General features: G+C 42.9%; 1 protein-coding gene and 1 long non-coding RNA gene across 2 annotated transcripts in view; both read right to left on the reverse strand.

Annotated features, from left to right (window-relative positions):
• Nucleotides 1–9,672: 9,672 nt before the first annotated feature.
• On the reverse strand, nt 9,673–11,714 carry LOC128145297 (uncharacterized). The gene is made up of 2 exons (XR_008236417.1): nt 10,839–11,714; nt 9,673–10,231 (listed from the first exon to the last, which is right to left on the reverse strand). It is a non-coding gene; the product is annotated as an uncharacterized LOC128145297 (long non-coding RNA).
• Nucleotides 11,715–12,468: 754 nt separating this feature from the next.
• MRPS6 (mitochondrial ribosomal protein S6) overlaps nt 12,469–26,580 on the reverse strand; it is a gene marked incomplete at its 5' end in the record, with an annotated part of 47,037 nt that continues 32,925 nt past the window's right edge. The window contains 2 exons of the mRNA XM_052795084.1: nt 12,469–13,126; nt 25,404–25,543. Coding sequence (XP_052651044.1) covers nt 12,946–13,126; nt 25,404–25,543 — 321 coding nt within the window. The remainder of the gene's footprint in view (nt 13,127–25,403; nt 25,544–26,580) is intronic.

Below are 26,580 nucleotides of genomic sequence, written 5' to 3' on the forward strand. Positions count from 1 at the left end.
CAAACCACTGCACACACAAACTGCCCCGCCACAGACAGTGTGTATCCTCCGAGGTCACACATCACCCGGTGCACCAGTGCAGGGGGACTGCAGCAAGCTCCAGCACCAGAGGCAAGTCCTGCTTGCCACTCATCCTGCCACCAGGCCCACGGACTTTCTCCACCCACACAGAGCCTGGGCAGTGCCAGCCAGCGCAGTGAGCCTCTCTGGGCACAGCACTGCATGCATGGGCCTGACACCATTTTGTTGTGCGCCAGATTATTGCTCCCCATCCTTCCTGTCCCAGCCAAGCCCTCTCCACCCACCCTGGAACCTAAGCTGCAAAGCCAGGGTGCTGCAGAGGGACAAGCCCACCCGGTGCTGTCTCCAACTCAGCCAGGCATCAGCCGCCTGGTGTGAGAATGCACATCCCAGCACACAGAGACCCCAGGTCATAGAATCATTTATGTTGGAAAAGACCTTTAAGATCATCAAGTCCAACCAAGGGGATGCACTTGTCCCTTGAGGACAGAGAAGGAGGTGCATATGAGGATCCATGAAGTGACTCCAGCTCTGGCCTACCCATTTACCAGCAGCTGTGCCACCCCAATCTCTGCCACAGGCCACCTGCCCACACCTCATTCTGGCTTCTGTTATGGCTTAACCGAGCAGGCACCTAAACACCACACAGCCGTTCGCTCACTCCCCCCCACAGTGGGATGGGGGAGAGAATTGGAAGAAAGGTAAAACTCGTCAGTTGAGATAAAGACAGTTTAATAGGACAGAAAAGGAAGGGAAAATAATAATAATAATAATAATAATAATAATAATAATAAAAGAATATACAAAACAAGTGATGCACAATGCAATAGCTCACCACCTGCTGACTAATGCCCAGCTAGTCCCTGAGCAGTGGGCTGCCACCACCCAGGCCAACTCCCTTCAGTTTTATTGTTCAGCATGATGCCATATGGTATGGAATATCCCTTTGGCCGGTTTGGGTCAGCTGTCCTGGCTGTGTCCCCTCCCAGCTTCTTGTGCACCCCCAGCCTCCTCACTGGCAGGGCAGCATGAGAAGATGAAAAGTCCTCAACTTAGTGTAAACACTGCTCAGCAACAACTAAAACATTAGTGTGTTATCAACATTATTGTCACCCTAAATCCAAAACACAGCACTATACCAGCTACTAGGAAGAAAATTAATTTCACCCTACCCGAAACCAGGACAATATCCATCCTTATTCTATACCATCTACTTCATGCCCAGGTCCCACACTTTCCAATACATCCCAATTAATCACCTTCACCTTTCCTGTCTTTTGATATATACACACAGACATAATTCCCTTAGTCTATGGGCCATCCCTCTAAAATGTCCATTGAGTTCATTTACTCCATGATTTTGGGGTCTGTCTGTCATAACAGTCCTTCAGGGCAAGAGAGATGGTGTGTGGTGTTGGATTGCTGCATGCTGAAGCCAGTTCTGGTTCCATCACCACTGCACTGGTCCGGTTCTATCATCACTGCACTTTGCTCAGTTTCATCAGAATTCATTCTTCATTAATCTGGATAATTCTTACTGTAATACCATTGATATGGCATATAGCAATCACAGTAGTGATGACATACAGTATTGTATAGCAATTAACATCTTACAGTTCAAATCATTGGCTATTCTCACCCAAAATCAAATCCCCTTGAGGTGTACATGGGACTTCCTCACCTTTCTGGATTTCCCACCAAGTCCGCCCAGATCCTTGATCAAAAGCAATCCCATGGATGGGTTTGTCTTTGCCCGAGGCAGGAATAACCCAGACTGTCTTCCCCAGCATATTTTTAAAGTGCACTACAGTGGCTTTATCCCCTTCTACAGTATGTGAAAATTTTGATTGGGCAGGGCCAGCCCAATTGGCAGATCCCCTAGTGTTGACTAACCGGGTGGGTTTTGCTAAATGTGTATCCCAGTGTTTGGATATCCCAGCACACATTGCTCTCAGTGTAGTTTCCAACAGTCCATTGTATCGTTCAACTTTCCTGGAGGCTGGCACATGATAGGGGATGTGATATACCCACTCAATGCCATGCTCTTTGGCCCAGGTGTCTATGAGGTTGTTTCAGAAATGAGTCCTATTGTCTGACTTGATTCTTTTTGGGGTGCTATGTCACTGTAAGATGTGTTTTTCAAGGCCTAGGATAGTGTACTGGGTGGTGGCATGGGGGACAGGATATGTTTCCAGCCATCTGGTGGTAGCTTCCACCATTGTAAGCACATAGCGCTTGCCTTGGAGGGTTTGTGGGAGTGTGATATAATCAATCTGCCAGGCCTCCCCATATTTATATTTCAGCCATCGTCCTCCATACCAAAGAGGCTTTAACTGCTTGGCTTGCTTGACTGCAGCACATGTTTCACATTCATGGATAACCTGTGCAATAGTGTCCATGGTCAAGTCCACCCCTCGATCACGAGCCCATCTATATGTTGCATCTCTTCCTTGATGGCCTGAGGTACCATGGGCCCACCAAGCTATAAATAATACACCCTTATGTTGCTAGTCCAGATCCAGCTGACCCACTTCAATCTTAGCAGCTTGATCCACCTGCTAGTTGATTCGATGTTCTGTAGTGGCCCGACTCTTGGGTACATGAGCACCTACATGACATACTTTCACAGCCAGGTTCTCTACCTGAGCAGCAACATCTTGCCACAATACAGTAGCCCAGATGTGTTTGCCTCTGCGCTGCCAGTTGCTCTGCTTCCATTGCTGTAACCACCCCCAGAGTACATTTGCCACCATCCGTGAGTAAATATAAAGCACTGGCCATTTTCATCAATGAGCAATGTCTAATGCTAGCTGGATGGCCTTCACTTCTGCAAATTGGCTCGATTCACCTTCTCCTCCAGCAGTTTCTGCAACTTGTCATATAGGACCCATACAGCAGCCTTCTACCTCTGATGCTTTCCCACAATAGAACAGGACCCATCAGTGAACAGGGCATATTGCTTCTCATTGTCTGACAGTTTATTATACAGTGGGGCCCCTTCAGCCCACATTACCTCCTCCTCTGGCAATATTCCAAAATCTTTGCCTTCTGGCCACTCCACGATCACTTCCAAAGTTCCTGGGCAACTGGGGTTTCCTATTCAAGCCCATCGTGTGATCAGTGCGACCCACTTACCCCACGTGGCATCAGTTGCATGATGTGTAGAGGAGACTCTCCCTTTGAACATCCAACCCAGAACCAGCAGTCGGGGTGCTAAGAGGAGCTGTGCTTCAGTACCAACCACTTCCGAAGCAGCTCAAACCCTTCATATGCTGCCAATATCTCTTTTTCAGTTGGAGTATAGCGAGCCTCGGATCCTCTGTATCCCTGACTCCAATCAGCCTCAAGTCTCCCCAGGTGCTTTCTGCCAGAGACTCCAGGTAGGGCCATTCTCTTCAGCTGCGGTGTAGAGCACATTTTTTACATCTTGTTCTGCCTGGACTGGCCCAAGGGCTACTGCATGAACAATCTCCCGTTTAATTAGTTCAAAGACTTATCGTTGCTCAGTGCCCCATTTGAAATTGTTCTTCTTCCGGGCCACTTGATAGAGAGGGCTTACAATCAGACTGTAATTTGGAATATGCATTCTCCAAAACCCCACAATGCCTAAGAAAGCTTGTGTTTCCTTTTTGCTAGCTAGTAGAGACATAGCTGCTATTTTGTTGATCACAACCATTGGGATCTGATGAGTCCATCTTGCCATTTTATTCCTAAAAACTGGATCTCCTGTGCACATCCCTTAACCTTACTTTGTTTTATGGCAAAACTGGCTTTCAGAAGGATTTGGACTATTTTCTTCCCTTTCGCAAAAACCTCTTCTGCTGTGTTGCCCCATACAATGATGTCATCAACGTATTGCAGGTGTTCCGGAGCTTCACCCTGTTCCAGTACAGTCTGAATTAGTCCATGGCAAACGGCAGGGCTGTGTTTCCACCTCTGGGGCAGTTGATTCCAGGTGTATTGGACACCCCTCCAAGTGAAAGCAAACTGTGGCCTGCACTCTGCTGCCAAAGGGATTGAGAAAAATGCATTAGCGATATCAGTTGTGGCATACCACTTGACTGCATTTGACTCCAGTTCATATTGAAGTTCTAGCACGTCCAGCATGGCAGCACTCAGCGGTGGCATGATTTCATTCAGGCCACGATAGTCTATTGTTAAGTCACTCTCCATTAGACTTTCGCACTGGTCATATGGGACTGATAAAGGGTGAGTGAGTCTTGCTGATCACCCCTTGGCTCTCCAGCCAACGAATCAACTTGTGGATGGGAATCAGGGAGTCTCAGCTGGTGCAATATTGCCACTGGTGCACCGTTGTGGTAGCAATCAGCACCCGTTCTTCTTCAACCCTCAGCAACTCCACAACAGAAGGGTCCTCCGAGAGACTAGGCAAGGTAGACAGCTGTTTAATTTCCTCCGTCTCCAAGGCAGCTATACCAAGAGCCCACTGGTACCCTTTCGTGTCCTTGAAATACCCTCTCCTGAGGTAGTCTATGCCAAGGATGCACGGGGCCTCTGCGCCAGTCTCAATGGAGTGCTTTTGCCACTCATTCCCAGTTAGGCTCCAATACAGTTATCTGTTGGGATTCCCCTGTCACTACAGAAATACAGACGGGTTCTGACCCATTATAGCTTGATGGCATCAGGGTACACTGTGCACCAGTGTCCACTGGAGCCTTATACTCCTGTGGGTCTGACATGCCAGGCCATCGAATCCACACAGGCCAATAAACCCGCTTCTCCCCCTCCTCCACCTGGCTGGAGGCAGGGCCCCTCTAGTCCTGGTCATAGTATTCGTTACTCACTTCTTGTAAATATGAATCAGAAGTCCCTTTATTAAGATCAGAAGTGAGATCAGCCCTTCTACTCTGTCTAGGGAACTGCCCACCGGAAACTGGAGCAGCAATTTTCCTGGAAGAACCCCCTTTTGTGATTTGTTTTTCCTTGCAACTCACATACCCGTGCCTCTAGGGTCGAGGTAGATTTTCCATCCCACTTCCTCATGTCCTCTCGTGGTCACACAGGTAAAACCACAGGGTGGCTCATGGTGTGTACCCACTATATCCTCTCTCTTGAGCAGAGGAACGCTTACTCCTAATAGCTGAGATACTGGTCTGTACAGGGGGAGAGTAGGACATACCCTCTTTGAATTGATGAAACTCCCCGGACAGTTTCTCCACAGCTGAGACGCAGGCCCGTAGGGAGGAAGAGAGACTTCCTTTGTATTGCTGGAGTTGGCCAGCCAATTCATCCACCGTTTGTCCCTCTCCATCTTTCCAGGTCATTACTGTCAATGAGTTGGCATACGATAATGGTGTGCTCCATACAAGCTTCCGCTACATGGGTCGTGTACACTTGACTTCATCTGGATCTTTGGATAACTGCTTGTTGTCCAGGTCATCATAAATCACCTCCAGCATGGCTAATTCCCTCAGGTACTGGATACCTCTCCCTATGGTGGTCCACTTGCCTGGGTGACATGTAACATCTTCCTTGAGGGGATACCTTTCCTTCATGCCTGACAGGAGTCACCTCCAGAGGCTGAGAGCTTGTGCTCCTTTTCCAATCGCTTTGTCAATGCCCCCTTCCCTACACTCTAATTCCAGGCTACTGGCCTCATTATTCCAGCATCATAGCAGCCAGGTGATAATGTGCTCGCCTGGACAAAGGCTGAAATACTTTCACGTATCTTGCAACTCACTCAGGGGTAGCATGACGTCATATGGTATGGAATATCCCTTTGGCCAGTTTGGGTCAGCTGTCCTGGCTGTGTCCCCTCCCAGCTTCTTGTGCACCCCCAGCCTCCTCACTGGCTGGGCAGCATGAGAAGATGAAAAGTCCTCAACTTAGTGTAAACACTGCTCAGCAACAACTAAAACATTAGTGTTATCAATCAACATTATTCTCACCCTAAATCCAACACACAGCACTATACCAGCTACTAGGAAGACAGTTAACTTCATCTCAGCCAAAACCAGGATACTTGCCACCAACATTTAAACTTGGGTCTCATGAGAAGTTCAAGTGGCTGAGTTGGCAGTCTCTGGGCAGGGGTAGCAGAGGATGGTGGGGGAGTGCTTCCTGGGAGGTGGCTAAAGCAGGAGAGGAAGAAGGAGGAAGGAGGAAGGCAGGTGCACCACCAGCACTCACTAGCCATGTCTCTCTGTGCACTCCGTAACCTCTATGGCATATCCAAAGACCATCAAATGAGCATTTCTGTCAGCTCTGTCAATCACAGGCAACTCCTGTGGACTGCAGCCCAAAGCACAGCCTTAGACAAGGTAAGATCTCAGGACAACACCAAGCATCTAAGTGTACATTGAACAAATATGCGCACATCTTTTAAAGCCAAATCTTGGGCCCATCAATCAGCAGTTGACAATTGTTTTGCAGTTCTCTAACCAGAGAATAAAGTTTCCTTCAGCCACAGTGCAAATATCTCCCAGCAGCTCTGCCTGTATATCCAGCCCGGGGAGAGAAACCCTTCACAGCTCTATCTCCTGATCCACTAAATCACTTTTCAACGAAGCTTAACAAGGGTGCCAGAGCAAGCCAGTAGCAATTTCTCCGCACATGTGGAACACAGAAGAGCCACCACATCAAAGCAGGGGTGGTCACTACTGACCCGGAGGCCAGTCAGTGTAGGAACCCCAGCATGAAAGTCCCCATGAACAAGTAGCTGAGCATGACCCAATGTACCAATCCCCCGTCTTCCAGCTCAGCCTGCATCCTGCACAACAAACAAAGCCTTGGGGTCTGGAGTTCCTTGAAAACTACTTTTCCAACCCAAGATTATGCAGATTTTCCTTCCTGATGATAGTCCTCCTTTCTCTGGCAGGAATCCTAAGCTCTCCTAATGCGGCTCAGATGAATCTGACCAGCATCACGAGCGCACTAGTTCATTTTTTGTTTCGTTTATTTTTTCCCTTTTGGCTGGGTGTAGCTGTTATGTAATTTTTTTTCATCAATATAGGGGACGGCATTATTTATAGGGGATTACAGGGATTACTAAAGCAAACCATTTGCACTTTCCAGTGGCTGGTACAACTTGCAATATCCTACCCTGCCTCATAGTTAGCAAGTTGGAGGATCAAACAATTTTGGTTTGATTCTCCTCCAGCATGCTGATGCAGCACAAGTCTTGTGTCTACACTTTGAGCGTGCTGGGCACAGACCCATACCCACCAGCTGCTTCCAGTACTACTCTGTGCAAACATATATATTGCTTCAGGGTAGGAGGGAGGGATGCGCTTTTGTTTCCTCCCCCAGTATTCCTACATGCCTGTGGCCTGTACTTAGCGTGGGTCCCTTCAGCTTCTCCACACAGACCCTTTACTCCTTTGACACCATTCCCCATCACTTTTCACCCAGTGTGGTCTGTTATGACCATTGCTGCAGCCACTTACCATTGAATGGGATGCTTGGCCCCATTCACCCCTCCAGCCCAGTGCTATGGATCCTAGCACTTCTAAGGTGCCTAGCCCCTTGACATTTAAGGAGTGAGTGTATTTCTTTCATGACATTCCCACTCACTGAGCAAGAGAATGGGAATGATGCCCATGCATTAATAAGATAATGAACATCCTGCTCTTTACATTTTCCTCAGTCATGGATCTCCCAGGTACCAATGCATACAGACAGAACAGATTAAGTATGACATTTCCATTCTGCTCATCACATACAAAAAACAGTGGAGCAGACAGCCTGCAAGAACACTGGGTATGCAACAAGCCTTCTCCACCCTGCCTCACCCCACTGCTGCTTCCAAAGTGAATTGTGAAGGGAAATTCAAAGCCTTTTCTCCCTGCATGTAACTTTCATGTCAGCCCTCAGCAGAAAGTTCAGCTGAAGTTACCTCGTTACCACAGTCAGAAGCTCCGCGAGAGCCCTGCATGTTAGGCATTCTCCAAGGTGGACCACCCAGCCCCTGCATGGAAGTGTCATGCGAGTCTTCATCAACAGAAGTTCAGAAGTCTGCAATCCCTGCTAAGATGGCTAAAGGATTCCCCTTGGGAGGAAGTGCATTGCACTGTCAGGATACATCTGCTCCTGCAGAACTCAGTCAGAGGCCTCCTACTGATTCAGTGGAGCTGCACTATCCCCCAAAACTATCCTCAACATAAATGTGCTGAAGATTTCAACAAGACGGATTTTCAATGTGCCAGTTAGCATTCTCCAAACAAGGTTGACTTGGCAGCCTAAGCACAATGCAAAAACAACAGGGACGAAAACTCTCCCAGGTTTACAGTGAGCATTACCTCCCATTAAAAATGCTTTTAGAAGGCAACTTTGAATATTCCAGAAGTTGAATCTGTCAATGCATCACTCCCCCTCTTAACCAGCATTCAATAAGTGGTGACTCTCCCACTCCCCCGCAGCGCTGCACAAATAGCTGTGCAAAGAGGAGCAGCATTAGCCTAACATAGTCCACCAGCTGCAGCCTGCATGTTTTTAAAGGTCTGTTGAAGCAGCACTAAGCAAGCAACACATTACATAGGTCATGGAGAGTAACACGTTTTTAATCTTCCCTTTGTGCAGCAGTTGGGAAAACACATGTTTTGGCTCCATATCAATTCTCACTTTTATCCTATCTGAACCTCAGAATTCTAGGAAAGGACACAATGATGATTCCCTTTTTAATTTCCCTTGTTCTGTTTCAGTGGGTGGAGGGACATAGCACCAGTCCCAATGAATTTATCAAGCATCTCATTTGCTATAGTTGTGTTTTTCTGAGAGCTCCTCAGTTCAGATGTTACATGAAAATCATGCCAGCAACAAAGTTTGAAAAAAGTGAATCACAAAATCTAAAAGGCCAATAAAGAGAACCTCGCATTTTAAACAATACTCATGATTTTTAAGCTCATGATTACATGCCACGAGTTCAAAATATCTGGGGGGTTTGCCTTATGATTCTTGAACATTTATGCTGGAGACACTGGCAGTGCTGGACAGATCCTAGGAGCTCCTCTGAGCAGAAATAATGTGTGGCAGACTGGTCATGTCTTAAGAGAAATTTCTGTGACTGCAACAGCACTGCTTTAAATTTCAAAGACTTCCTTCATGACAGAGTGTAGCAACTTACTAAACAGCAACTGATCTCATTAAGGGACAGGTGATGTGTTTCAGTGATCAAAGCCTAGATTCAACAGTAGGAGCCCATGAGTCATGTCAACTGGTGCCATTCTAATTACTCCTCGGATGACTTCCAAAGCAATACATCCCTGTGTGCTTGTTGTACCCAGGTCAGCCTGCAGCTCTGAAGTAGACAACCAGCTGAAAAATGATTTTCAGAGTGCCATTAAAACATTTAGTGACAGAAATATTCTGCTGACACTGAGGATCCTGAAATTCTGAAGTTCACAACATCAGTCAGCTGCACAGAAGATGCACTCTCAGTCCATGGGACCAAATCCCTGCATGCACAAACTTCCTGAGGTCAAGCCAGTGATCACAACGAGTGCTCTGCAAACAGAATGCTTTGATGGTGCAGTGCCTTCAGTCTGCTGAAGAAACCTCCAGAGTGCAAGATTCAGCTAAGAAAGAGCGGCAAGATCAGGAAAACGGAGTGCCTGAAGACGTACCCAAGATCTTCACCATAAAACCACTTGTGCCCATTTGTTTGCTGAAGGTTAAGATGGAAAAGAGAAAACATTTCCGAGCCAGGAGAACTGCCAGTTGTTATTTTAATAGTTACCCAACTCTGTGTATCTATCTCCACAATCCACAAACAAGAAAACCAGAGTATCCAGGAGCATAAAACTACTTATTTTATACACTTGGGAACATAATCTAAGGAAGGGTTGAAAAGCTTCACTATCGGATTCTTTGGTAAACAAAATTTAAAGTACTGGTATTCAAACTGTTTAGGCCTTTGGGAATGCCAACAGAGTTTGACATTTTAGGTACTTGGCCACGGTTTGGCTGCACAGACTCTTCTGGCTCTCCAGTGACACCACATAGTATCCTGAAATTTTATTCTTGGAGATCAAGAGTCGCTCACAGCCCAGTGGGACAAACCGGCTATCGACGATCAAAAAGGCAAACACATCTGAAAGACGTGCTAAGGTTTCCCTTCCTCTGCAGGGATAATTTATGATTGTTCAGGGTACAGTTACTCGCTTTCTTCCATGGCACAACTCAGACTGTTTGCTCAAACCCAGAACCGCTCAAATCTTCTGATACACTCCAATGTCCATTCCTGCGTTTACAACTATTGAGAGAAAAGACACACACTGTTACACATTAGCTTCCCAAAATAGCTAACTACCAGTCTGGGTGGCTGACTGAGCTAAACAAATTGCAACCCAAAACTCCCTCCTTAGCCTCCCCAACCCCACCCCCTATTAAAACAAAAAAATAAAAAATGTTCATATTAGAAACTATCAATTACGAAGAAAATAGTACATCCAGTTGAGAGCCAGCTATTCAGCAGACCTTTTATAAATAAATCCTGCTGCTGAGAAAGCACCAGTGCGTATGTAACCACGCACCAGTCCAGCAAGCACAGCTCTGCTTGTGGCCACTGGTTTCAGTGGTCAGTGTTTCTATCCCAAAGGCAAAGACGACTGCCAGTCACTCCCCTCCGCACACTCAGTACTTCAGAAAACAGGATCAGCTGTGGCTCCAAGAGATGCACTACTGCTGATCCGCTCTTGGGACGAGATGGACTCAGGAGCCCAAGTCGTCTGCTCTTGACATCCATCAATCTTCTGTTAAGATCAGAAATGGGCCCCACGGAAAAGAGGGGTATGAATGCCTGACTGACCAAAGGTCATCACTCACAATATTGTTCATATTTAATAAGCTGATGGTCTCACCTCTAATGAGCATCTAGGATTTTCCTACTGAATGCAGGCATCAACCTAGAAATTGGAACAAATTAAATGCAAAATTTAATACCATGCTAAAGGAAATTGAATAAGGACAAACATACAACATTTATATGTGTACAGCCTCTGTTGACAATCTTCTTCATTTTGTGAAGTTGAAAGCTTATACATTCTCCTTTCTACTCAAATGAAATCTAGGGCCTGACGTTCTAGCCAAAGGCAAAATAACTTTAAACTACAGGCTTTCTGTTCACTTTCTATTTAAGAAAAGCTTCTGAGAAACTTTTGAGTAAAACACATTCTTTAAAGCACTCTGTATTTCCCTACTGGTAGTTTGCACTTTTTACACTGCGAATCTGAATTTTCAGCAGCCCATCAGACAGGGCAGCTCAGGGAGCCAAACCTGTGGCATAGACTTACAAACCTCCTGGCTAAGCTCACACCCGTATGGAAGGAAGGTCTGTCCTACAAGCAAAAATCATAGATAAGAAAAGCTGTTCCTGGAGCAGGCACCAGTGCACGCAGCACAGGATCAAAACTGGCAGTAACTACTGGCAGTAAAAAGAAGCACACCTAATATAGATCTGGCTTCAGTAAACGTGTAGTGCATTCTCTCTATTCTCCCAACATTTTCTCCAGGAAAGAAGAGACAAAATGTGAGTCTGCTCTAAAAAGAAAACCAGATTTAAAAACAGAAAAAAGAAAAAACACCAGGAAAAAAACCCCAAACCCCACGTGCATTCAGGTCTCCTAAATAAAGATGCACAGAAAGAAAATTTCCTCTTTTGTTTTTCTAATTCAATTTTTCCTTTAAAAAAGATACTCAGAAGAAACACTGGTTTCTTTTCCCCCCCAAAGTTCTGCATCCAAGGAAAAAAGCAGCATTACCCCCACCCCCCAAAATTACTCAGTTACCTCCACGAAAAAGAGGGACAAATGCACGATGAAATAGCATGCTGGAGAGTAGTCACACCAACAAGACCTGTCACAGGTCTCTGGGAAGCTGACCTTGGCCTCTGGACTGGCCTTCCCTTTGGCAACGCACAACGCTGCAGTGCCAGAGGAGGCAGCTTCTGGATGAAGCTCATTCAAGTAAAGAATATCCTCTTTGCATAACAACGTATCAGTGTCAACTTACTTTCTTCTACAGAAATAACTATCCACACACTCTCCTTCGGAAGGAGAAATGGCCAGCGCATTCCTTCAGTAGCATGGGGGAAATATGGACACACTCCAGAAACTACTGAATTTATTTCCAACCTGCAGGTCGTACTACGTTAATGTCATCTTTCACGTGCATTGCTTTTTCTCTGGTTTTCACAAGAGCAAAACAAAGACAAAATATACATTAAGACCTTTGCCCTGACGTTTTTCTCATTTTGAGTCCACCTGGATCTAGCTGATGGTAAAACAAAGCATCTTTTATTCTTCTGTTCCTATATAAGCATGGTTATTCTCTAACCTGCTGCCTGGAAGTTTCTGGCCTTTTCTATAGAGACTAATTTTTTACCTGTAATTTGAACAGACTTATTACCTTAAAGAAAGAAGTATGACGTGGTTTTTGGCAGTGTAAGTTATTTTTTCTTGTACCTTTTCTGCTTTTAAAAAATGAGTCAAGTTTTATTTTTAATCACACTTTTATTATCTTTTTCCAAAAACAAAAAAACCCACCTCCAACAAATCAAAAAAACTCCAACAAATCACATCCTATACTGCTATATTTACACTGTAGGCTTCTTAATCTCTTATGTAAATATACATATTCTGAAGTAATCTGTCTTTGCAAAAGAATGCTATTTTTAGCATTCTGATGATGGATGAATCTTCATTATCAATGTAATGCTCAAAGAGAAGAGAGAAGAAAATCAATTTTCAAGTTGTCAGATATCAAGATAAGCATACAGATTAAGTCTATTCAAATTATTTTAAACAAAAAGAAACCTCAAATGTTACAATAACTTAAGATAGTGTACTATACCACACACAAAACATGGCCAAAACTGATTGGTTTTGATGGACATTAGTTATCACAATTTTTTGCCAAAGTAGGAATAAAAAGGTTTTTAAAAAGTTTCAAACGTGCTATTTGGAATATTCACCACTTCTTCGCATTTAGTTTATCTTCATAGTTGACTGGAATTATGCCACTGCATTCTTCTGTCTTTGATACAGGATGCTTTATAAAAGCACGTCTAATTACATCAATATCACGTCCTAAATGATCCATCATGGTCGATACAATCGAAGGTGGGCCCTCTAAGTCTATCAAAAAATACCTGCAATGAGAAACATATACACAATAAAAAAATATACCTGTACTGCAACAACTTTAATTGAAGTAACTGTTCTGTGGGATTTCTTAAGTGAAATTTTCTAATTTTTTTCTTGTATTTTGGTACCAAATGGTTTGAAATAAAAGCTCAGTATTATCTTGATTTCAAATAAGAAAACTTCAATTGAAGCAGGCTCACCCTCAACTTTTCTTTGTTGTACAGCATTGCTTACCCAAGGAGATTAAAGAGAGCTTACTCTTCTTGACCTATTCCATTCATTTCCACACCTTAATTTGAACAGTCTTAAAAAAGAAGGTAGGGTGGCACATTCATTTCAGTTACAACATGCATCCTGCTTCTTCAAATTCACAGCATTGTTTCTTTGGGAACCAGATGTCAGTGTGAAACATCTCAAGCTTATATACATACAGGCACATTTCTGCCTTTAAAGTTCTGCTTCGGAGCTGAATGGAAATTTAAAAAAAAAACAGCAAAAGAAACCCAAGGAGATAGACTTATCCCAAATTAGGCACATCTCTGATACGAACATAGCTCCAATTTTCAACCTGAGGGTTGGAGGTGAAGCCACATACAGGCAATACCCACTTGCGCAGTTGGCACTTGATGACCATACTGTTGTGCTGACCTTGGCGGGACTGAAAAGGTCTTACTTCCACACATGCACAGCATGTATAAAGCATACTGCTCCAGGTAAGCACTTCATGTCCACCACACAGCTATCTTCGACCCAACTGCCTACCTACAGGAAGGAGAATGTTACTCCCCATTAATATCTTAGGTCATCAAGGTTACTTCTACAATAAATTCCTTTGCTGAAGAACTCCACCTTCTTCGTGAGCTCAACTATAACTTTGCAAGAGGCTTTTAAAACTCCAGTACACCCGAACAAGCAAAGAGGTTGTCATGGTTTAACCCCAGCCAGCAACTAGGTACCACGCAGCTGCTCACTCACTCCCCCCCACCCAGTGGGATGGGGGAGAATCAGAAGCAAAAAGGTAAAACTCATGGGTTGAGATAAGAACAGTTTAATAGAACAGAAAGGAAGAAACTAATAATAACAACAATAATAAAATGACAATAATAATAAAAGGATTGCAACATACAAAACAAGTGATGCACAGTGCAATTGCTCAGCATTCACCAACTGATGCCCAGTTAGTTCCCAAGCAGCGATCCACTCCCACCCCCCACCTGGGCCAACACCCCCCAGTTTATATACTGGGCACGACATCACATGGTATGGAATACCCCTTTGGCCAGTTTGGGTCAGCTGCCCTGGCTGCGTCCCCTCCCAAATTCTTGTGCCCCTCCAGCCTTCTCGCTGGCTGGGCATGAGAAGCTGAAAAACCCTTGACTTAGTATACTGAGCGTACTACTGAGCAACAACTGAAAGCATCAGTGTGTTATCAACATTCTTCTCATACTGAATCCAAGACATAACACTATACCGGCTACTAGAAAAAAAGTTAACTCTATCCCAGCTGAAACCAGGACAGAGGTCTACCGCACTTCATGAGCCCCATTTCAGACACGGGACACAACTACACGCTGCACATCAACTTAATCTCAGATATGCAAATTCAGATCCCGTCTCTTAACACGAGATGTACCTTAAATTCATTAGCAACATTATGTCTGCTTTTCCTGCAAGTTATGAGGGACCTGGTGCCAGCCATCATACTAATGCAAAAAACAAGTGAGCCATGTCACTGGCCATCCCTCCTCCCCTGAAATGCTGTGAATGAGCCAGCATTGTCAACAGAGCTGTAACCAGAACACTTTTTAATCACTTTGTCTGCATTTGGCATGGCACTAATGACACTACAGTAAAAAGACACTGCAACTGTCTCAGAAATCCTACTGAAGAGAACTAAGCACTCACCTCGTTTCCAAGACTATCAGTAATTTAAAAGCTAAATGTACAGCACAGCACTTCCCACCTAGCTATTTCATTTTAATCTTTACACATCCTCTTATTAAAGCTCCCCTTTCCTCCTAGTCCACTCAAGCACACCTCCTCATGAAGCATCAGTATAACCTGAAAGTGATATCCCTTAAATGAAGTCATATTACCCAAGCAGGATCAAGCATCCCAGTTTGATTTAAAAACTGTACCTAACAGAGAGGACTTTTTTCTGCAAGAGGTATGGATTCTTACTAAGTCAACTATAGTGTGAGCATCACAGTCCATCTTCATAGAGGTAATCTTGGAGGGTAGTCCCGAAAACCAGAAGTTGAACTGGTAGTCTGAACAGGAGATAAAGGAGATGGGGTCATGGACAACAGACACACTCATGTTCTTCATGCTGCATGGCATTCATTTTCATCCAACTAAATGTGTTACATCAAAAATATTACACACAGAGGAGACCTGTCAGGCCAGAAATGACTCAAGCAGCACGTGCTGGATTACTGCACAGGGGTGGAATCTACCCATGGAAAACATGGCGAAGATGCTTCTCCTTAGCCAGACATCCTAACCCTGAAGCTCTTACACAGGCACCTGCATTAATAGCCACAATTTGTCTCTGAAGTCTTTTTCAGAAAGACCAGATTAAAGCACTGAATTCTTGTACATGAGGGGTCTGATCGCAAAAAATCTCCCTGCATCCCATACTGAAGCAACAAGTCCTCCAGAACAGATGCCCAGCTGGTGCAGGCTGTGGCCGAGCGTCACTGAAGCCAAGGGACCAGTGCCAGGTCACATCAGCGAAGGTGCTGCTCCTCTGACTGCAGCAGGGCTACTGAGAGCTACAGGAATAACTTGCCTGAAGAAGAATTTGAAGAAACTCTGGTGGGTTCAATCCTCCTCGCAAACCCTCACAGGCTTCAATGGGGAACAGGATTTGGCTTAATATATTTGGAAAACTGAACTGCCTACCATCTTCTGGTCTCCAGAATTAAGACATGCCACCTGGTTAAAAGTTTAGGGAGAGAAACAATTTTTAAGCTTGGACAATTCGTTAGAAATACTGCACAGCAACATCTGAAGGATGCACACCCCTTAAAAAGGGAAAGTCATATTTTCTGTTAAAGCCATTAAAAGCCACTGGTAAAATTTAACAGATGACACTTCACTCTTCTTGGGAAGGAGCCTTCCAAATCCTCTCACAGTTGCAACTAACAGAAAGGAGAATGGGGGGAGAAATTCTAGCTGGTGATCCACCACCACTTTCATGCTCCCTTCCCTTAGCAAGAGCATTTGTTCCCTTTGCTGCGCTGTTTTAGTCCCACCACTTCTCAAGAATTTAATTTCATTTCTGCTTGCAAGTCGTATGCTGCTTTTCTTGTGTTCCTAAAATGGCAATAGTTTTTTTTTTCTCCAAAGGCTGCTTTGCAACTTTGTGCTTTCTCTCACATTAGCAAAGGGTGGAAATTTCCACTGACGCACTGTTGATAACTGAAGGAGAAGGGGGGGATGGGAGGATGAGCTGTTACAGCATATCTTTATGACTCCTCGCAGAATAGGTATTTTATCCCAGCATACAAAACTGCAGTAATTGGGGACAATGTGAATTTTTAAAAACAACCACCACTCTTCAACGTTAACAAGCAACGATTGCCTTCCTGTGCCAAAAAAGAAAGCAGGAAAGGAGGGCCAGCGTAAAAAATACTATTTCTTCATTAAAGAAAGAGAAGAAACTAATGGCTGCAAAGGTAATAACCAAACACAATTGACAATGCAATCCCTGACGAGATCTGGAACCCCTTCCACCCAGATATACACATTTAAATCAGCTGTCACAAGGCAGTGGGGTTTTTTTAACCCACCCTCAATAAGGCATGCAGCAACCTTAATTTCAGGCAGTGATCTATGACCCGATACGCAATGCTGTAGCTACTGTTTGTGTAGTAAACAAACCCAAATCCCAGCGAGACTTAAAGATAGGGAAAAATACAGGAATGCAGGAGGGAAACCACCTCATTCTTCCAAGCAAAAATGCAAAAGCATTTAGGCTCTCTAGGAGTCAGCCAAGTCATCAGGGGAGAAATGCAGGAAAATTCCACCGATTCACTATGAAACCACAGTTATTTTTGTCATTCTGCTCGACTGTAAATAGAAGGATGATTTAAATACAGGAGAGCAAACTGAAACATATTAAAACAATGCATTAACTGAAAAAAAAATTAAAATATCATATGATCTCAAATAAAGGAGGACATGACTTTGCATATGAGAGAAGAAAAAAAAAAAGAGGGAAAAAAAGCCAGGTTTCATTTATCCTTTTTAACATATTCAAGCCAGAAATTGTTTGAAATTTGAGTCCTAAGGATACTCAAATATTTTGCTTTCAAATGGACAGTCTAGGACTTCAAAGAACCCTGAAAAGTACCTGGATCAAAACTCACTTTTAAATCCTCCTGGAATAGAACTCTGTCAGCCTGGGGAGCCGAGGGAAAAGCACATGTATGGTGGACTTGGAAGAGGCTATGTGGTCCCATGGTTGTGCCCAAAAAACACCTGTATGCTTAAATTTCTCCTTCACATAGTGGCAGTAAGCATATGTAAGCTTTCCCAGTGGGGAGGTGGAAGATATAAAGCAAAGAAAATGTTCTGATGAACAGGTAGAGGTGAAGCATTGAACAGGGAAACAGGAAACTGCCTGGAGGAAAGCAAGCCGCAGCACTCGTGAGAGCAGCTGGGCATTCATTCTCATTAAGGTAATTCTATATAAATTTTTTTTCTACCTGAATGATCACTAAATCTTTGGGACCACTGCATTGTTCTGAAGAGAAGTAGTTTGCTTTTCTTCTCAACTCTTGTGGTAGCTACCCTTCCTCAGCAGGGCAGGCAGGCAAGTTCATGCTCAGAAAAATTATCACTTTGTAGCTGGAAGGACTAGTATACGTGTTACTTTTAGCTTTTAAAAAATACTTAAGGAATAGATGGAAGTCCCTTGAAAATCACAAGGACAGCAACAGGGAAGTACCAGATCAAAACCAAAAGCTGGTACCTTGGTAACTAGACTGTGCCACAGCAATGACGCAAACAATCAATAATGAGTGAGTACTTTGGGGAAAAATACATTTTACCATCCACAGTCTTCAGAAATTTCATTTGCCAAATTCTACACATAGATGCCTGCTATTAAGCTAATTAAATAATGGAAAGACATTTTGCAGCGTTGCAGAAAAATAAAAAAACCAATGTTTGGAGTATTTGAAATGCTCACTGGGCAGCATTTGAAAAGTTTGCAAAACTGTTATAAGCAGGGCTGAAGTTACACAGCAAGTATTAATTCTGTATAATTTACAGCGTGAAAAAAACCAAAATAGTGACTGATTCCCATCCCACTAAGACCACTATTTGAGAGCGGCCATCACATTTAATCAATGTGCTCGCACAAGGATACTACAGAATTTAGTGCATCAGAAAATGATAGTGGTGCCTCAACATCACAAACTACTGCACAGTGCCATTTCTTCTGAAAAGCACCAAAATTGCAAATTGCACTCCCACTGGTAAGGTGGAGGAAAAAAAAGTATTTCAGGGATCCGATACTTGAAGCACATCCACACTTACACGTATGTGCATGTGGACAAAAGCATTTGAAGGAAAAGTGATGGTTCAACTCATCAATGAAGAAAGCCCCATCTAGTGGAAGAAGACAATCAATTTAGCAGAAAATACTACAAATGTGCATAATACTCAAATATTCAAACTGGTTTTGTTCTCATCCAAGTGCATTACAGACCCAGAACTCCTTTTTGCTGAAACAGATCAAGATTCTAAAAACTGAACGGAAGCAAACAACACAGGTTGTGCATTAGCTATAAATTTAGTTCGGTGGTATTAAGAAAGGAAAACTTGCAACCCCTTTCATCTGTTTTTCTTTCCTCCTCTTTGGTCTTCAATAGCCATGAAAATCATCAAGAGAGTCTACCTGAATGAAGCTAAACATATCGGTACATTTATCCGCAGGATGAAATCCTTTAACTATGTAATAGTTTGTATTTTACTAGGGGGTGGAGAGAAGGGAAGGGTTATTAAAACTTGTAAACACCCCAAAGTACAATTCTGATGAGTAACTATTATTTTACTCTTACAAATAAAGTAAATAAAATTGTATCCAGACAATGTGGGTTATTAGAAGACACTTCACTTCAGCACCCCTCGTCCACATGGAATACTATTTTGCCACAAGCTGCTTGTTTAAAAATAAGTTGTGTAAGTACAGCTCCTAAGCTCCGATATTTTATGGAAAGAGGAAAAGTTTGAACATGTAATGTAATTTACATAGATATGTTTCCAAAACATTCAAATGTCTTAAACAACATGATGCTCAATTACTGAAATACTCTTCTTAATAACTATCTGTTCCTTGCATATTAGGCCACTGAGGCACCAAGAAATGAGAGAGAGTCATGTCCCATTTCCTGAGCACGTGCTTTGGCAAAGCAACGTTACGTCACGTGCTACAGAATGAAGGCAAAACACAAGGTGCTCCCGCGGGAAGGCCAACCGCTTCAGACCCTAAACCACTCGGAGGAGGTGGGAGTGATTTGTGGGAGGGCCAGGACGGCCTCCAAGCCTTCCCCGCCGTAGCAGAGGGGAAGCTGGTACTGAAGCTTGGTGCTCCCAGCTGCTGGGGAGTAATCGCAGCGCTGCAGGGCCTGGAAGCCAAGCTGAGTTCATCATGCTGCGTCCTTGGGAAAGGACCTCCTTGCCTTGCCATTTTCCCCATCACATAACCAAGTCCACAGCGCAACTAAAACTGCAACCTGGATTTTCTGACTCCTGATCCCATTAGATGCTATCAGTATATATCCTGAGCTCCTCAGTGGACCCTGGCAATCACCAGGGTCCCTGCACACCTCCTACAGAAAATTCCCCATGCGTGTGTTAAAATAAGCTCCCAAAATACAATTCAGCAAGAACAAAAGTAAGACCTGAGTGCTATTTCAGAGAACAAGTGCGCTGATGAGATAACTGGGAGTGAACAGCAAAACAAAAAGATTAAGAGACAAGCAAGCAAATAACAAAAGAAAATTGCCATCTTTTCAAAATCAAATTTGAAAGGGAAAAAAACAAGGCAATGAAAAACTGACAAATAGAACATGGAAACTGTTATGAATAATCAGAATTATGCACAGTTTAGCTGGAGAACTCACAAATAAATTATATGAAATAATAAAAATGTGGGGAGAAATGTCTAAAAACATTACTATATTACAGGTAGATTTAATAGGGGAAAGCACACACGTGCACAAAAAAAAACGTAGAATAGAAAGGCCACAGTGCTCTACTGATTTACAAAACCATGCTAAATCTGAGCACTGACCAGGCTGATGTATACCAACTTTTCTACAACGGAGATTACAAAAATAAGAATAGAAACAACATTTGGAGGGAAACAAAATCACTAACAACAAGTCTCTAGAGACAGCACAATACCCAATATTCAAAACCCAGTTACACCTGGGCACTTTCTTCTCCCCAAAGTTTCTGTCATAGCTCCTTCCAGTTTAATAGATTCCTGGTCTGCAAAAAGTTTGAGCCATTACCTTCCCAAAGGAATGTCTGAAATCTTATTTTTTTTAAAGATCTGTTTTGGAGCCATCCTTGTACCATCTCCCCTAAAGTAAAAATATCCTACATACCAACAACGTCCCCCAAACCACCTCCTTTATCTGATGCCCTGAAGCATGAAGTGTCACAAGCGTATGATTGAGGCATAGCCTGGCAAGGCCAAAGAAAACAGGTATGCCACAAAGTGCAAACCCACAGATTGTGCTACTGAGATCTATCATTTTACAAGCAGTTACAATATTCTCCAGTTTAGCAGTGACCAAGTATGCGCAATGGCTCTGCAATGTCATCACCCAGCCCCAGTCTGGACCCTTTATTTGAAAGCTGTTTTGAGGGATTCAATGCTTCTGTATCATCTTAAACAGCAAACAAATCCAGAGTTTAAGATTCCTTGAATTCATTTACTAGCACACATCTTATTTAAATCAGTTCACTTTTGTTTGTTCCAGAAATAAGCACCTCCTGATACATGTAATACAATATTTAAAAAAAAAAAAAAAAAGCATCATGTTAAAAGCAGTTTAAATACAACTCATTAAAAATGATAAACAAGTAATGACTGGTAAAACAAATACTTGGCACAAATCTATTGCTCATTAGGAGATAAAGTTGGTAATCCTTATTTACATTCTTCCACTGCTTTTTCAGAGAGACGGTGGCCATGGGTACGTCACTCAGGTTCAATGCCTCAACTAAATTTACATACCTAACCCACACTGGAACTTATGTGTCCTTGTTACATTTTATTCATCTGTAAGGTGAACAGTATTTGTTACAATTTTGTTACAATGTTGTGAGCTGTTACTTCAATCAGGGCTCTTAAATACTTTAAAAACAAAATATTAATGTTCTACTATGGCAATTAATACCATCAATGTAGAATAGTAGCTAATTCAACTTCAGTTTAAAATATCAGTAAACCAGTCATTTAAAAGTTTGATTCTTCATAGTCACACAGTTCCTGAAACATACTATTTTCATAATTACTTAAATGCAAAAGCTGTCAATATTAGGTCTCTAAAAAAAGGAGGGTGTTTTCTGCCAAAAGAGATGCATTTAAGAGAAAGACCTAAATTTGTTTTATTATACCCTCAATGCACATGCACCACCTGCTCAGTGAATATAATTTCCTGAGAAGAAACAAGTCAATTATACATACGATCTGAGGTCTTCAAAGCTGCCTGGGAGAGTAAAACTGCTCATTCCAGTGACAGCTGTGGGCCACAATCACCTGCAGAAGGCTTTGAAAAATCTCAGCTTTACAGATCAATTGGCAGTAAAATTCTCATTCTCTGTAAAGTCTCCTGGATATTCTTAAATTTGTAATGTGCCTGTAATGCAGTATATCCAAGACAGATGATTCCGAAGCACTACAGGACTCAGAGTGGAAAATGAGCTTTATTAAGGACACAACTATCCTCCCTATTGACTTATGAATAGGTATTTTCCAGTCTAATTCTTTACTGTTCACTAAAGACACTACCAAAACCTGGCTAAGTCCAGCAGTATCTTTGCTGTGCACATGGCACTTGTGTGTCCTTTCACTGTCAATCACTCAGTTTTATGATATGCTGTATATAAAGACTTGAACTGCAATTAAAAATGGAATTAACTAAATGAAGAAAACGTATGGCAAGTTCTGGAAGAAGGATGACTACTGGGCATGCCACAGAGCACATCTCAGTTGACCTGTAGAATAGCTGGTGCTGCCCTACTGATGGCCCTTGATTTGAGGTTAAGAGACACAACCTGGATAGCACTGGGAGTTTTATAAGGGAGCAAAGCTAGGCTCACTACGCTGGTGAGGAAGTTTGCTTTGCTTTGTTTTGTTTTCCAGGCAAACACCCCATGCAGGTAGGGGGATTCCATGTCATTTGTGCAGTGGTCACTGGAGCTGTCTCCAAGAGACATGCTATTAAGCTGTGACCCATGCTATGACTATTGTACTGCACTAATTTTCATAAAATTTGTTGCTACAAATACTGTGTTCCACTAGTTTTCATATAATTTGCCAGCCAGGAGGTCCAAGGAACTAACAGATTCAGCGTACATCCTAAATCTCCAACCATCTACATACTACTGGAAACTAAACTAGCTAAAGCTCTGCTAGGAATCACAAAACTAAAAAAAAAAAAAAAAAAAGTAAAATTTAAAAATATTTTTTAAAAAGAAGAAAAAAAAAAAATGAAAAGCTTTGAAAGATTCAACACTCTACCCCCCCAGACACACAGTATCATTTGCACTCTCACAGAAGCCCTTTCGGTTACTTCAGAAAAAGCCCAGACTAAGGAAAAGGTGACACACTCCGTACTACTTAATATACCACTCCACACCAACTTGCTAAGAAAGGGAACATACACAGAATTAAAAATTGGCTATGAAGGAAAAAAGACCTTAGAACTTCTTCCTAAGTACAGGTGTATATTCAGCTTAGTGAGGTATCTTGAAAAGCCTTTTTTTTCCTTTTTAACTTTGTCCTTATAAAAAAAAAGATTACTTTTTACAGATGCTGTAAAGTAGAACTGACTGATTTTATAAGGTGGATCAAGAACTGCCTTTTCACTTCCCGTTCCTAGATTATGTTTAATATCCTGAGTAACTTATCCTCCAGACCATATAAAATATGGGATGCTATACCAGGAATCCACCATACCTGTACACTGAACTGCAATCTCCCCAGCAAAATCCACAGAAATACAATTCTCGCCCATTACCAGGTACTGAAACTGCCTGCTGCTTCCCCTTGTAAGATCTCGTGTCTCCCGAATTTGAGTTCTCTAATTAAAAGCACACAAAACAACTATTTCCTGCAGTACCCTCTCTCAATCACTTCTCCCTTTCAAGAAGCCAAGCAATTTAGGGGAGGGAACTGTCATATCCAAACAGATATCCAAATCCAGAGGCAAGCAGAATGACTGCTAAATATTTAGAGACACTTGAACTGGGAGGTGGAGGAGGAACAGCGATGGTGACATTAATCTGATGGCTTCCTGCCCGTGTTTCAAGACATGATCGCAATTATTTACTAACAAAACCTTGTCTCATTCAGAACACAAAATATGTCTGCTCTGAAGACTCTGCAAAGAAGAGGGTTACAGTCTAAAGATCCCCTTGTCCTGCTTCTTAAGTAGGTAATCTGCTACAGTAAATGAGTTAAGCTAGTTTACAGGTCTGAAAGATCCCCTGGAGAAATGGCTTCTATTCATCTCTGCTACATAGTTCTTGCGATGCTGGTTACTGTCTTCTCCTGTCCTGGTTTCCCTGTTGAAGAACCCAAGATCTGATCTGCAGAAGTACTGCCACCCAAGCCAGGTGGAAACTGTCATCCAAAGTGGTGAAATGTTAGAGTGCTAAGTACTCTAGGAAAAAAAAAAAAAAGCTAAAAGCTAAAAGTCTCAACTTCTGCATCCAAAATGAGTGGAACTTAGTCCCTCTGCCTTAGCTTCCCGCCTGTGCAAGGAGAGTAACACCAGCTCCTTGTTCTGCTGAAGCCGTCAGAAAAGACTTTAATGTTTATAAAATGCTTCTACTCCAACAGAAGGATGAGGTAATTAGTAATTCTGTCTTGAGACAAGGCTTTGATTAGCTCCCGTGTGTAGTCCTTCATCCTAAAATGCAAAACTGGCAGGATCAAGCCATGTTTTGAAGGACACCACAGAGCAGGAGCGCAAGACGGTCATGGCCACACCACCATTTCTTTCAGTTAAGTAAGAGGCACGTGGTGGAGATTTCCTTCCCTACCTACCCTTTCTGTCAGTCTGCTTTAACTGGCAGCTGTCACCACTCCCACTTCACAGGAGAATGAAGAGGTCCTCAGAAGAGGGAGTGAAACCGTGAGCCCACCCCCGGGGAGATGATCCAAGAAGGGCTTCATAAAAGGAGCACCTCTGGAGTCACCTCGCCTCCCCCAGTGCCAAGGAAGACGGTAGGTGGGCAGGTTGGCCAACCATCCGATTAGGCACAGTTGCATTACAGGGATTAGGAGGAGCGTGTCGCTAATTGTTATTTTGATTACCGCCGGCAGCCCCAGCACAGCGCGGGTTGCCTAGCAACATTTCTGTCCTTGCCAGAGCCAGCATCCATTTCAGAGGTAGCCTCAAGGAGCAACAACACACCAGCGTAAGCAAGCAGGGGGTACAATCCACAGCACCTTCCTCCCGCACTGCGGGGGAAGCCCAGCATCCGAGATGCCAATTCACAGCTCCATTTACATTTATCATACTGCCTGTAAACCGCACGGTCATCTTTAACATCCTGAACAAAAACCATATCAGAAACACAAGCAAGTCTTACACGGTACACGTGGTAATTAACATTTAGTTCAGATGCATTACAGAAAAAGAATCAATCCTGCCAATTAGCAACCAGCAGATTAAGTATGACTTTTACCAGTAGACAGCCTGACTGTCTTGGAAAATAGTTATGTAAAAATGACATAACAAAATAACATTGTGTATGTTGGGGAAAGTAGTTCTGCAGGCCTGGACTCAGGCTACTTGTAACACAATGACTAAACACTAACAAAAAGCCAACACCACACAATAAAAGACACAAAACACTTGAAGCGGAACACACGCACGCACAAACAGCCACATAACACCTTCCTGAGATCACAGACATCACAGGTGTGCTCCCAAAAAGCACAAGAAAGACCAAACAATGAGAGTTACTTATGTACATTTTAAAGTAGCACTTAAAGGATTTTAAGGAAAAACGCATCATGCATACCCTCCTCTTCTGTGGCGCTCCTTGTGCTTGGAGATTTTGTAAGGTAGAGACCTTTCTCCCAGGTTTTCTAGGTTCCTCACAATGGCTCCTCTCTCCATAAGAGCCTCAACAGTGCGCTTCAGCACAGCTGCAGTCTCAGGCTTTAAAAGAAAAAAAAAAAGAGCAGGAAATGTACACAAATCTGGTTATTCTTATTACGCGATTAGAAGGGACACCTGTACTTGCACGGCTCAGTGCTGGAAGAGATCATTCTGTAGCCTGCGAGGGCAAAGTGGAAGCAGAAGCAGACCTCCTCCTAAGGAAGAAAATTTTTACGAACAAACAGCCAATTCCTCTGTGAATTACAGCAACAGCAAAGTTTCCACCAATTTCAAAGTCAGGCCCCAACAACAACAGGAAAAAGGAAATAGTTAATGGATTTAACTCACCTGGTATCACTTTGGCTGACCCTTGCACAGGTGTAAGTAAATATATGTGGCAAACAGCAATTATGAATTGGCAACAGTTTTACGGTCCCTGGACCACCAATACTCATTAATGTTGTTCACCACCATATTTAAAGTGAACAGTGTGGGGGGAAACAGTAAACCGTGGCTTGCTACAGAGACAACAATTAACACCACATTCATTTTATATTGTCATTTCAACTGCACATGCATAATAGATATTTGGACCCTTGGCTAAATCACTGCACATCTCATTACTTTTGCATAGCTGACATCCAAGCCTTTTTAAGAGTTAAGGAACTGATGTGCAGTAATTAGTCTAACATGCAGAGTTTCATTCCTTAGAAAAACAAGTTTGAGGGACAGGCAGCCAAAAAACAGTAGGTAAAACAGATGCAACATTTTCTTGCTCACCGCATAACAGGGCTCTTTAGAGCGCTGAATCATTTCAGTAATGACACTCAACAATATCTACAAAAATGTTAATAAAGTACAAATTAGAATGTTTTGAAAACAACTGCAAACTTATACACTCTCAGCAACAAGAAGTATTTTAAGAAACAGATCTCCTACAGAGAAAGGAAACTAAATGGATGTCCAATGGAACACAAACCAAACTGTATAGCTTTCTTCTGCATTCCTTGCACCATTTCACATCAAGATATATTCCCAAGTCTACTTGTCCAGTGACATGGCAACAGCTGTAAATGGAAAAGTAATAAAAGAGCTGA

This window comes from Harpia harpyja, chromosome 8 (genome assembly GCF_026419915.1).
Source record: "Harpia harpyja isolate bHarHar1 chromosome 8, bHarHar1 primary haplotype, whole genome shotgun sequence".
In the NCBI taxonomy this organism is placed as follows: Eukaryota; Metazoa; Chordata; class Aves; order Accipitriformes; family Accipitridae; genus Harpia; species Harpia harpyja.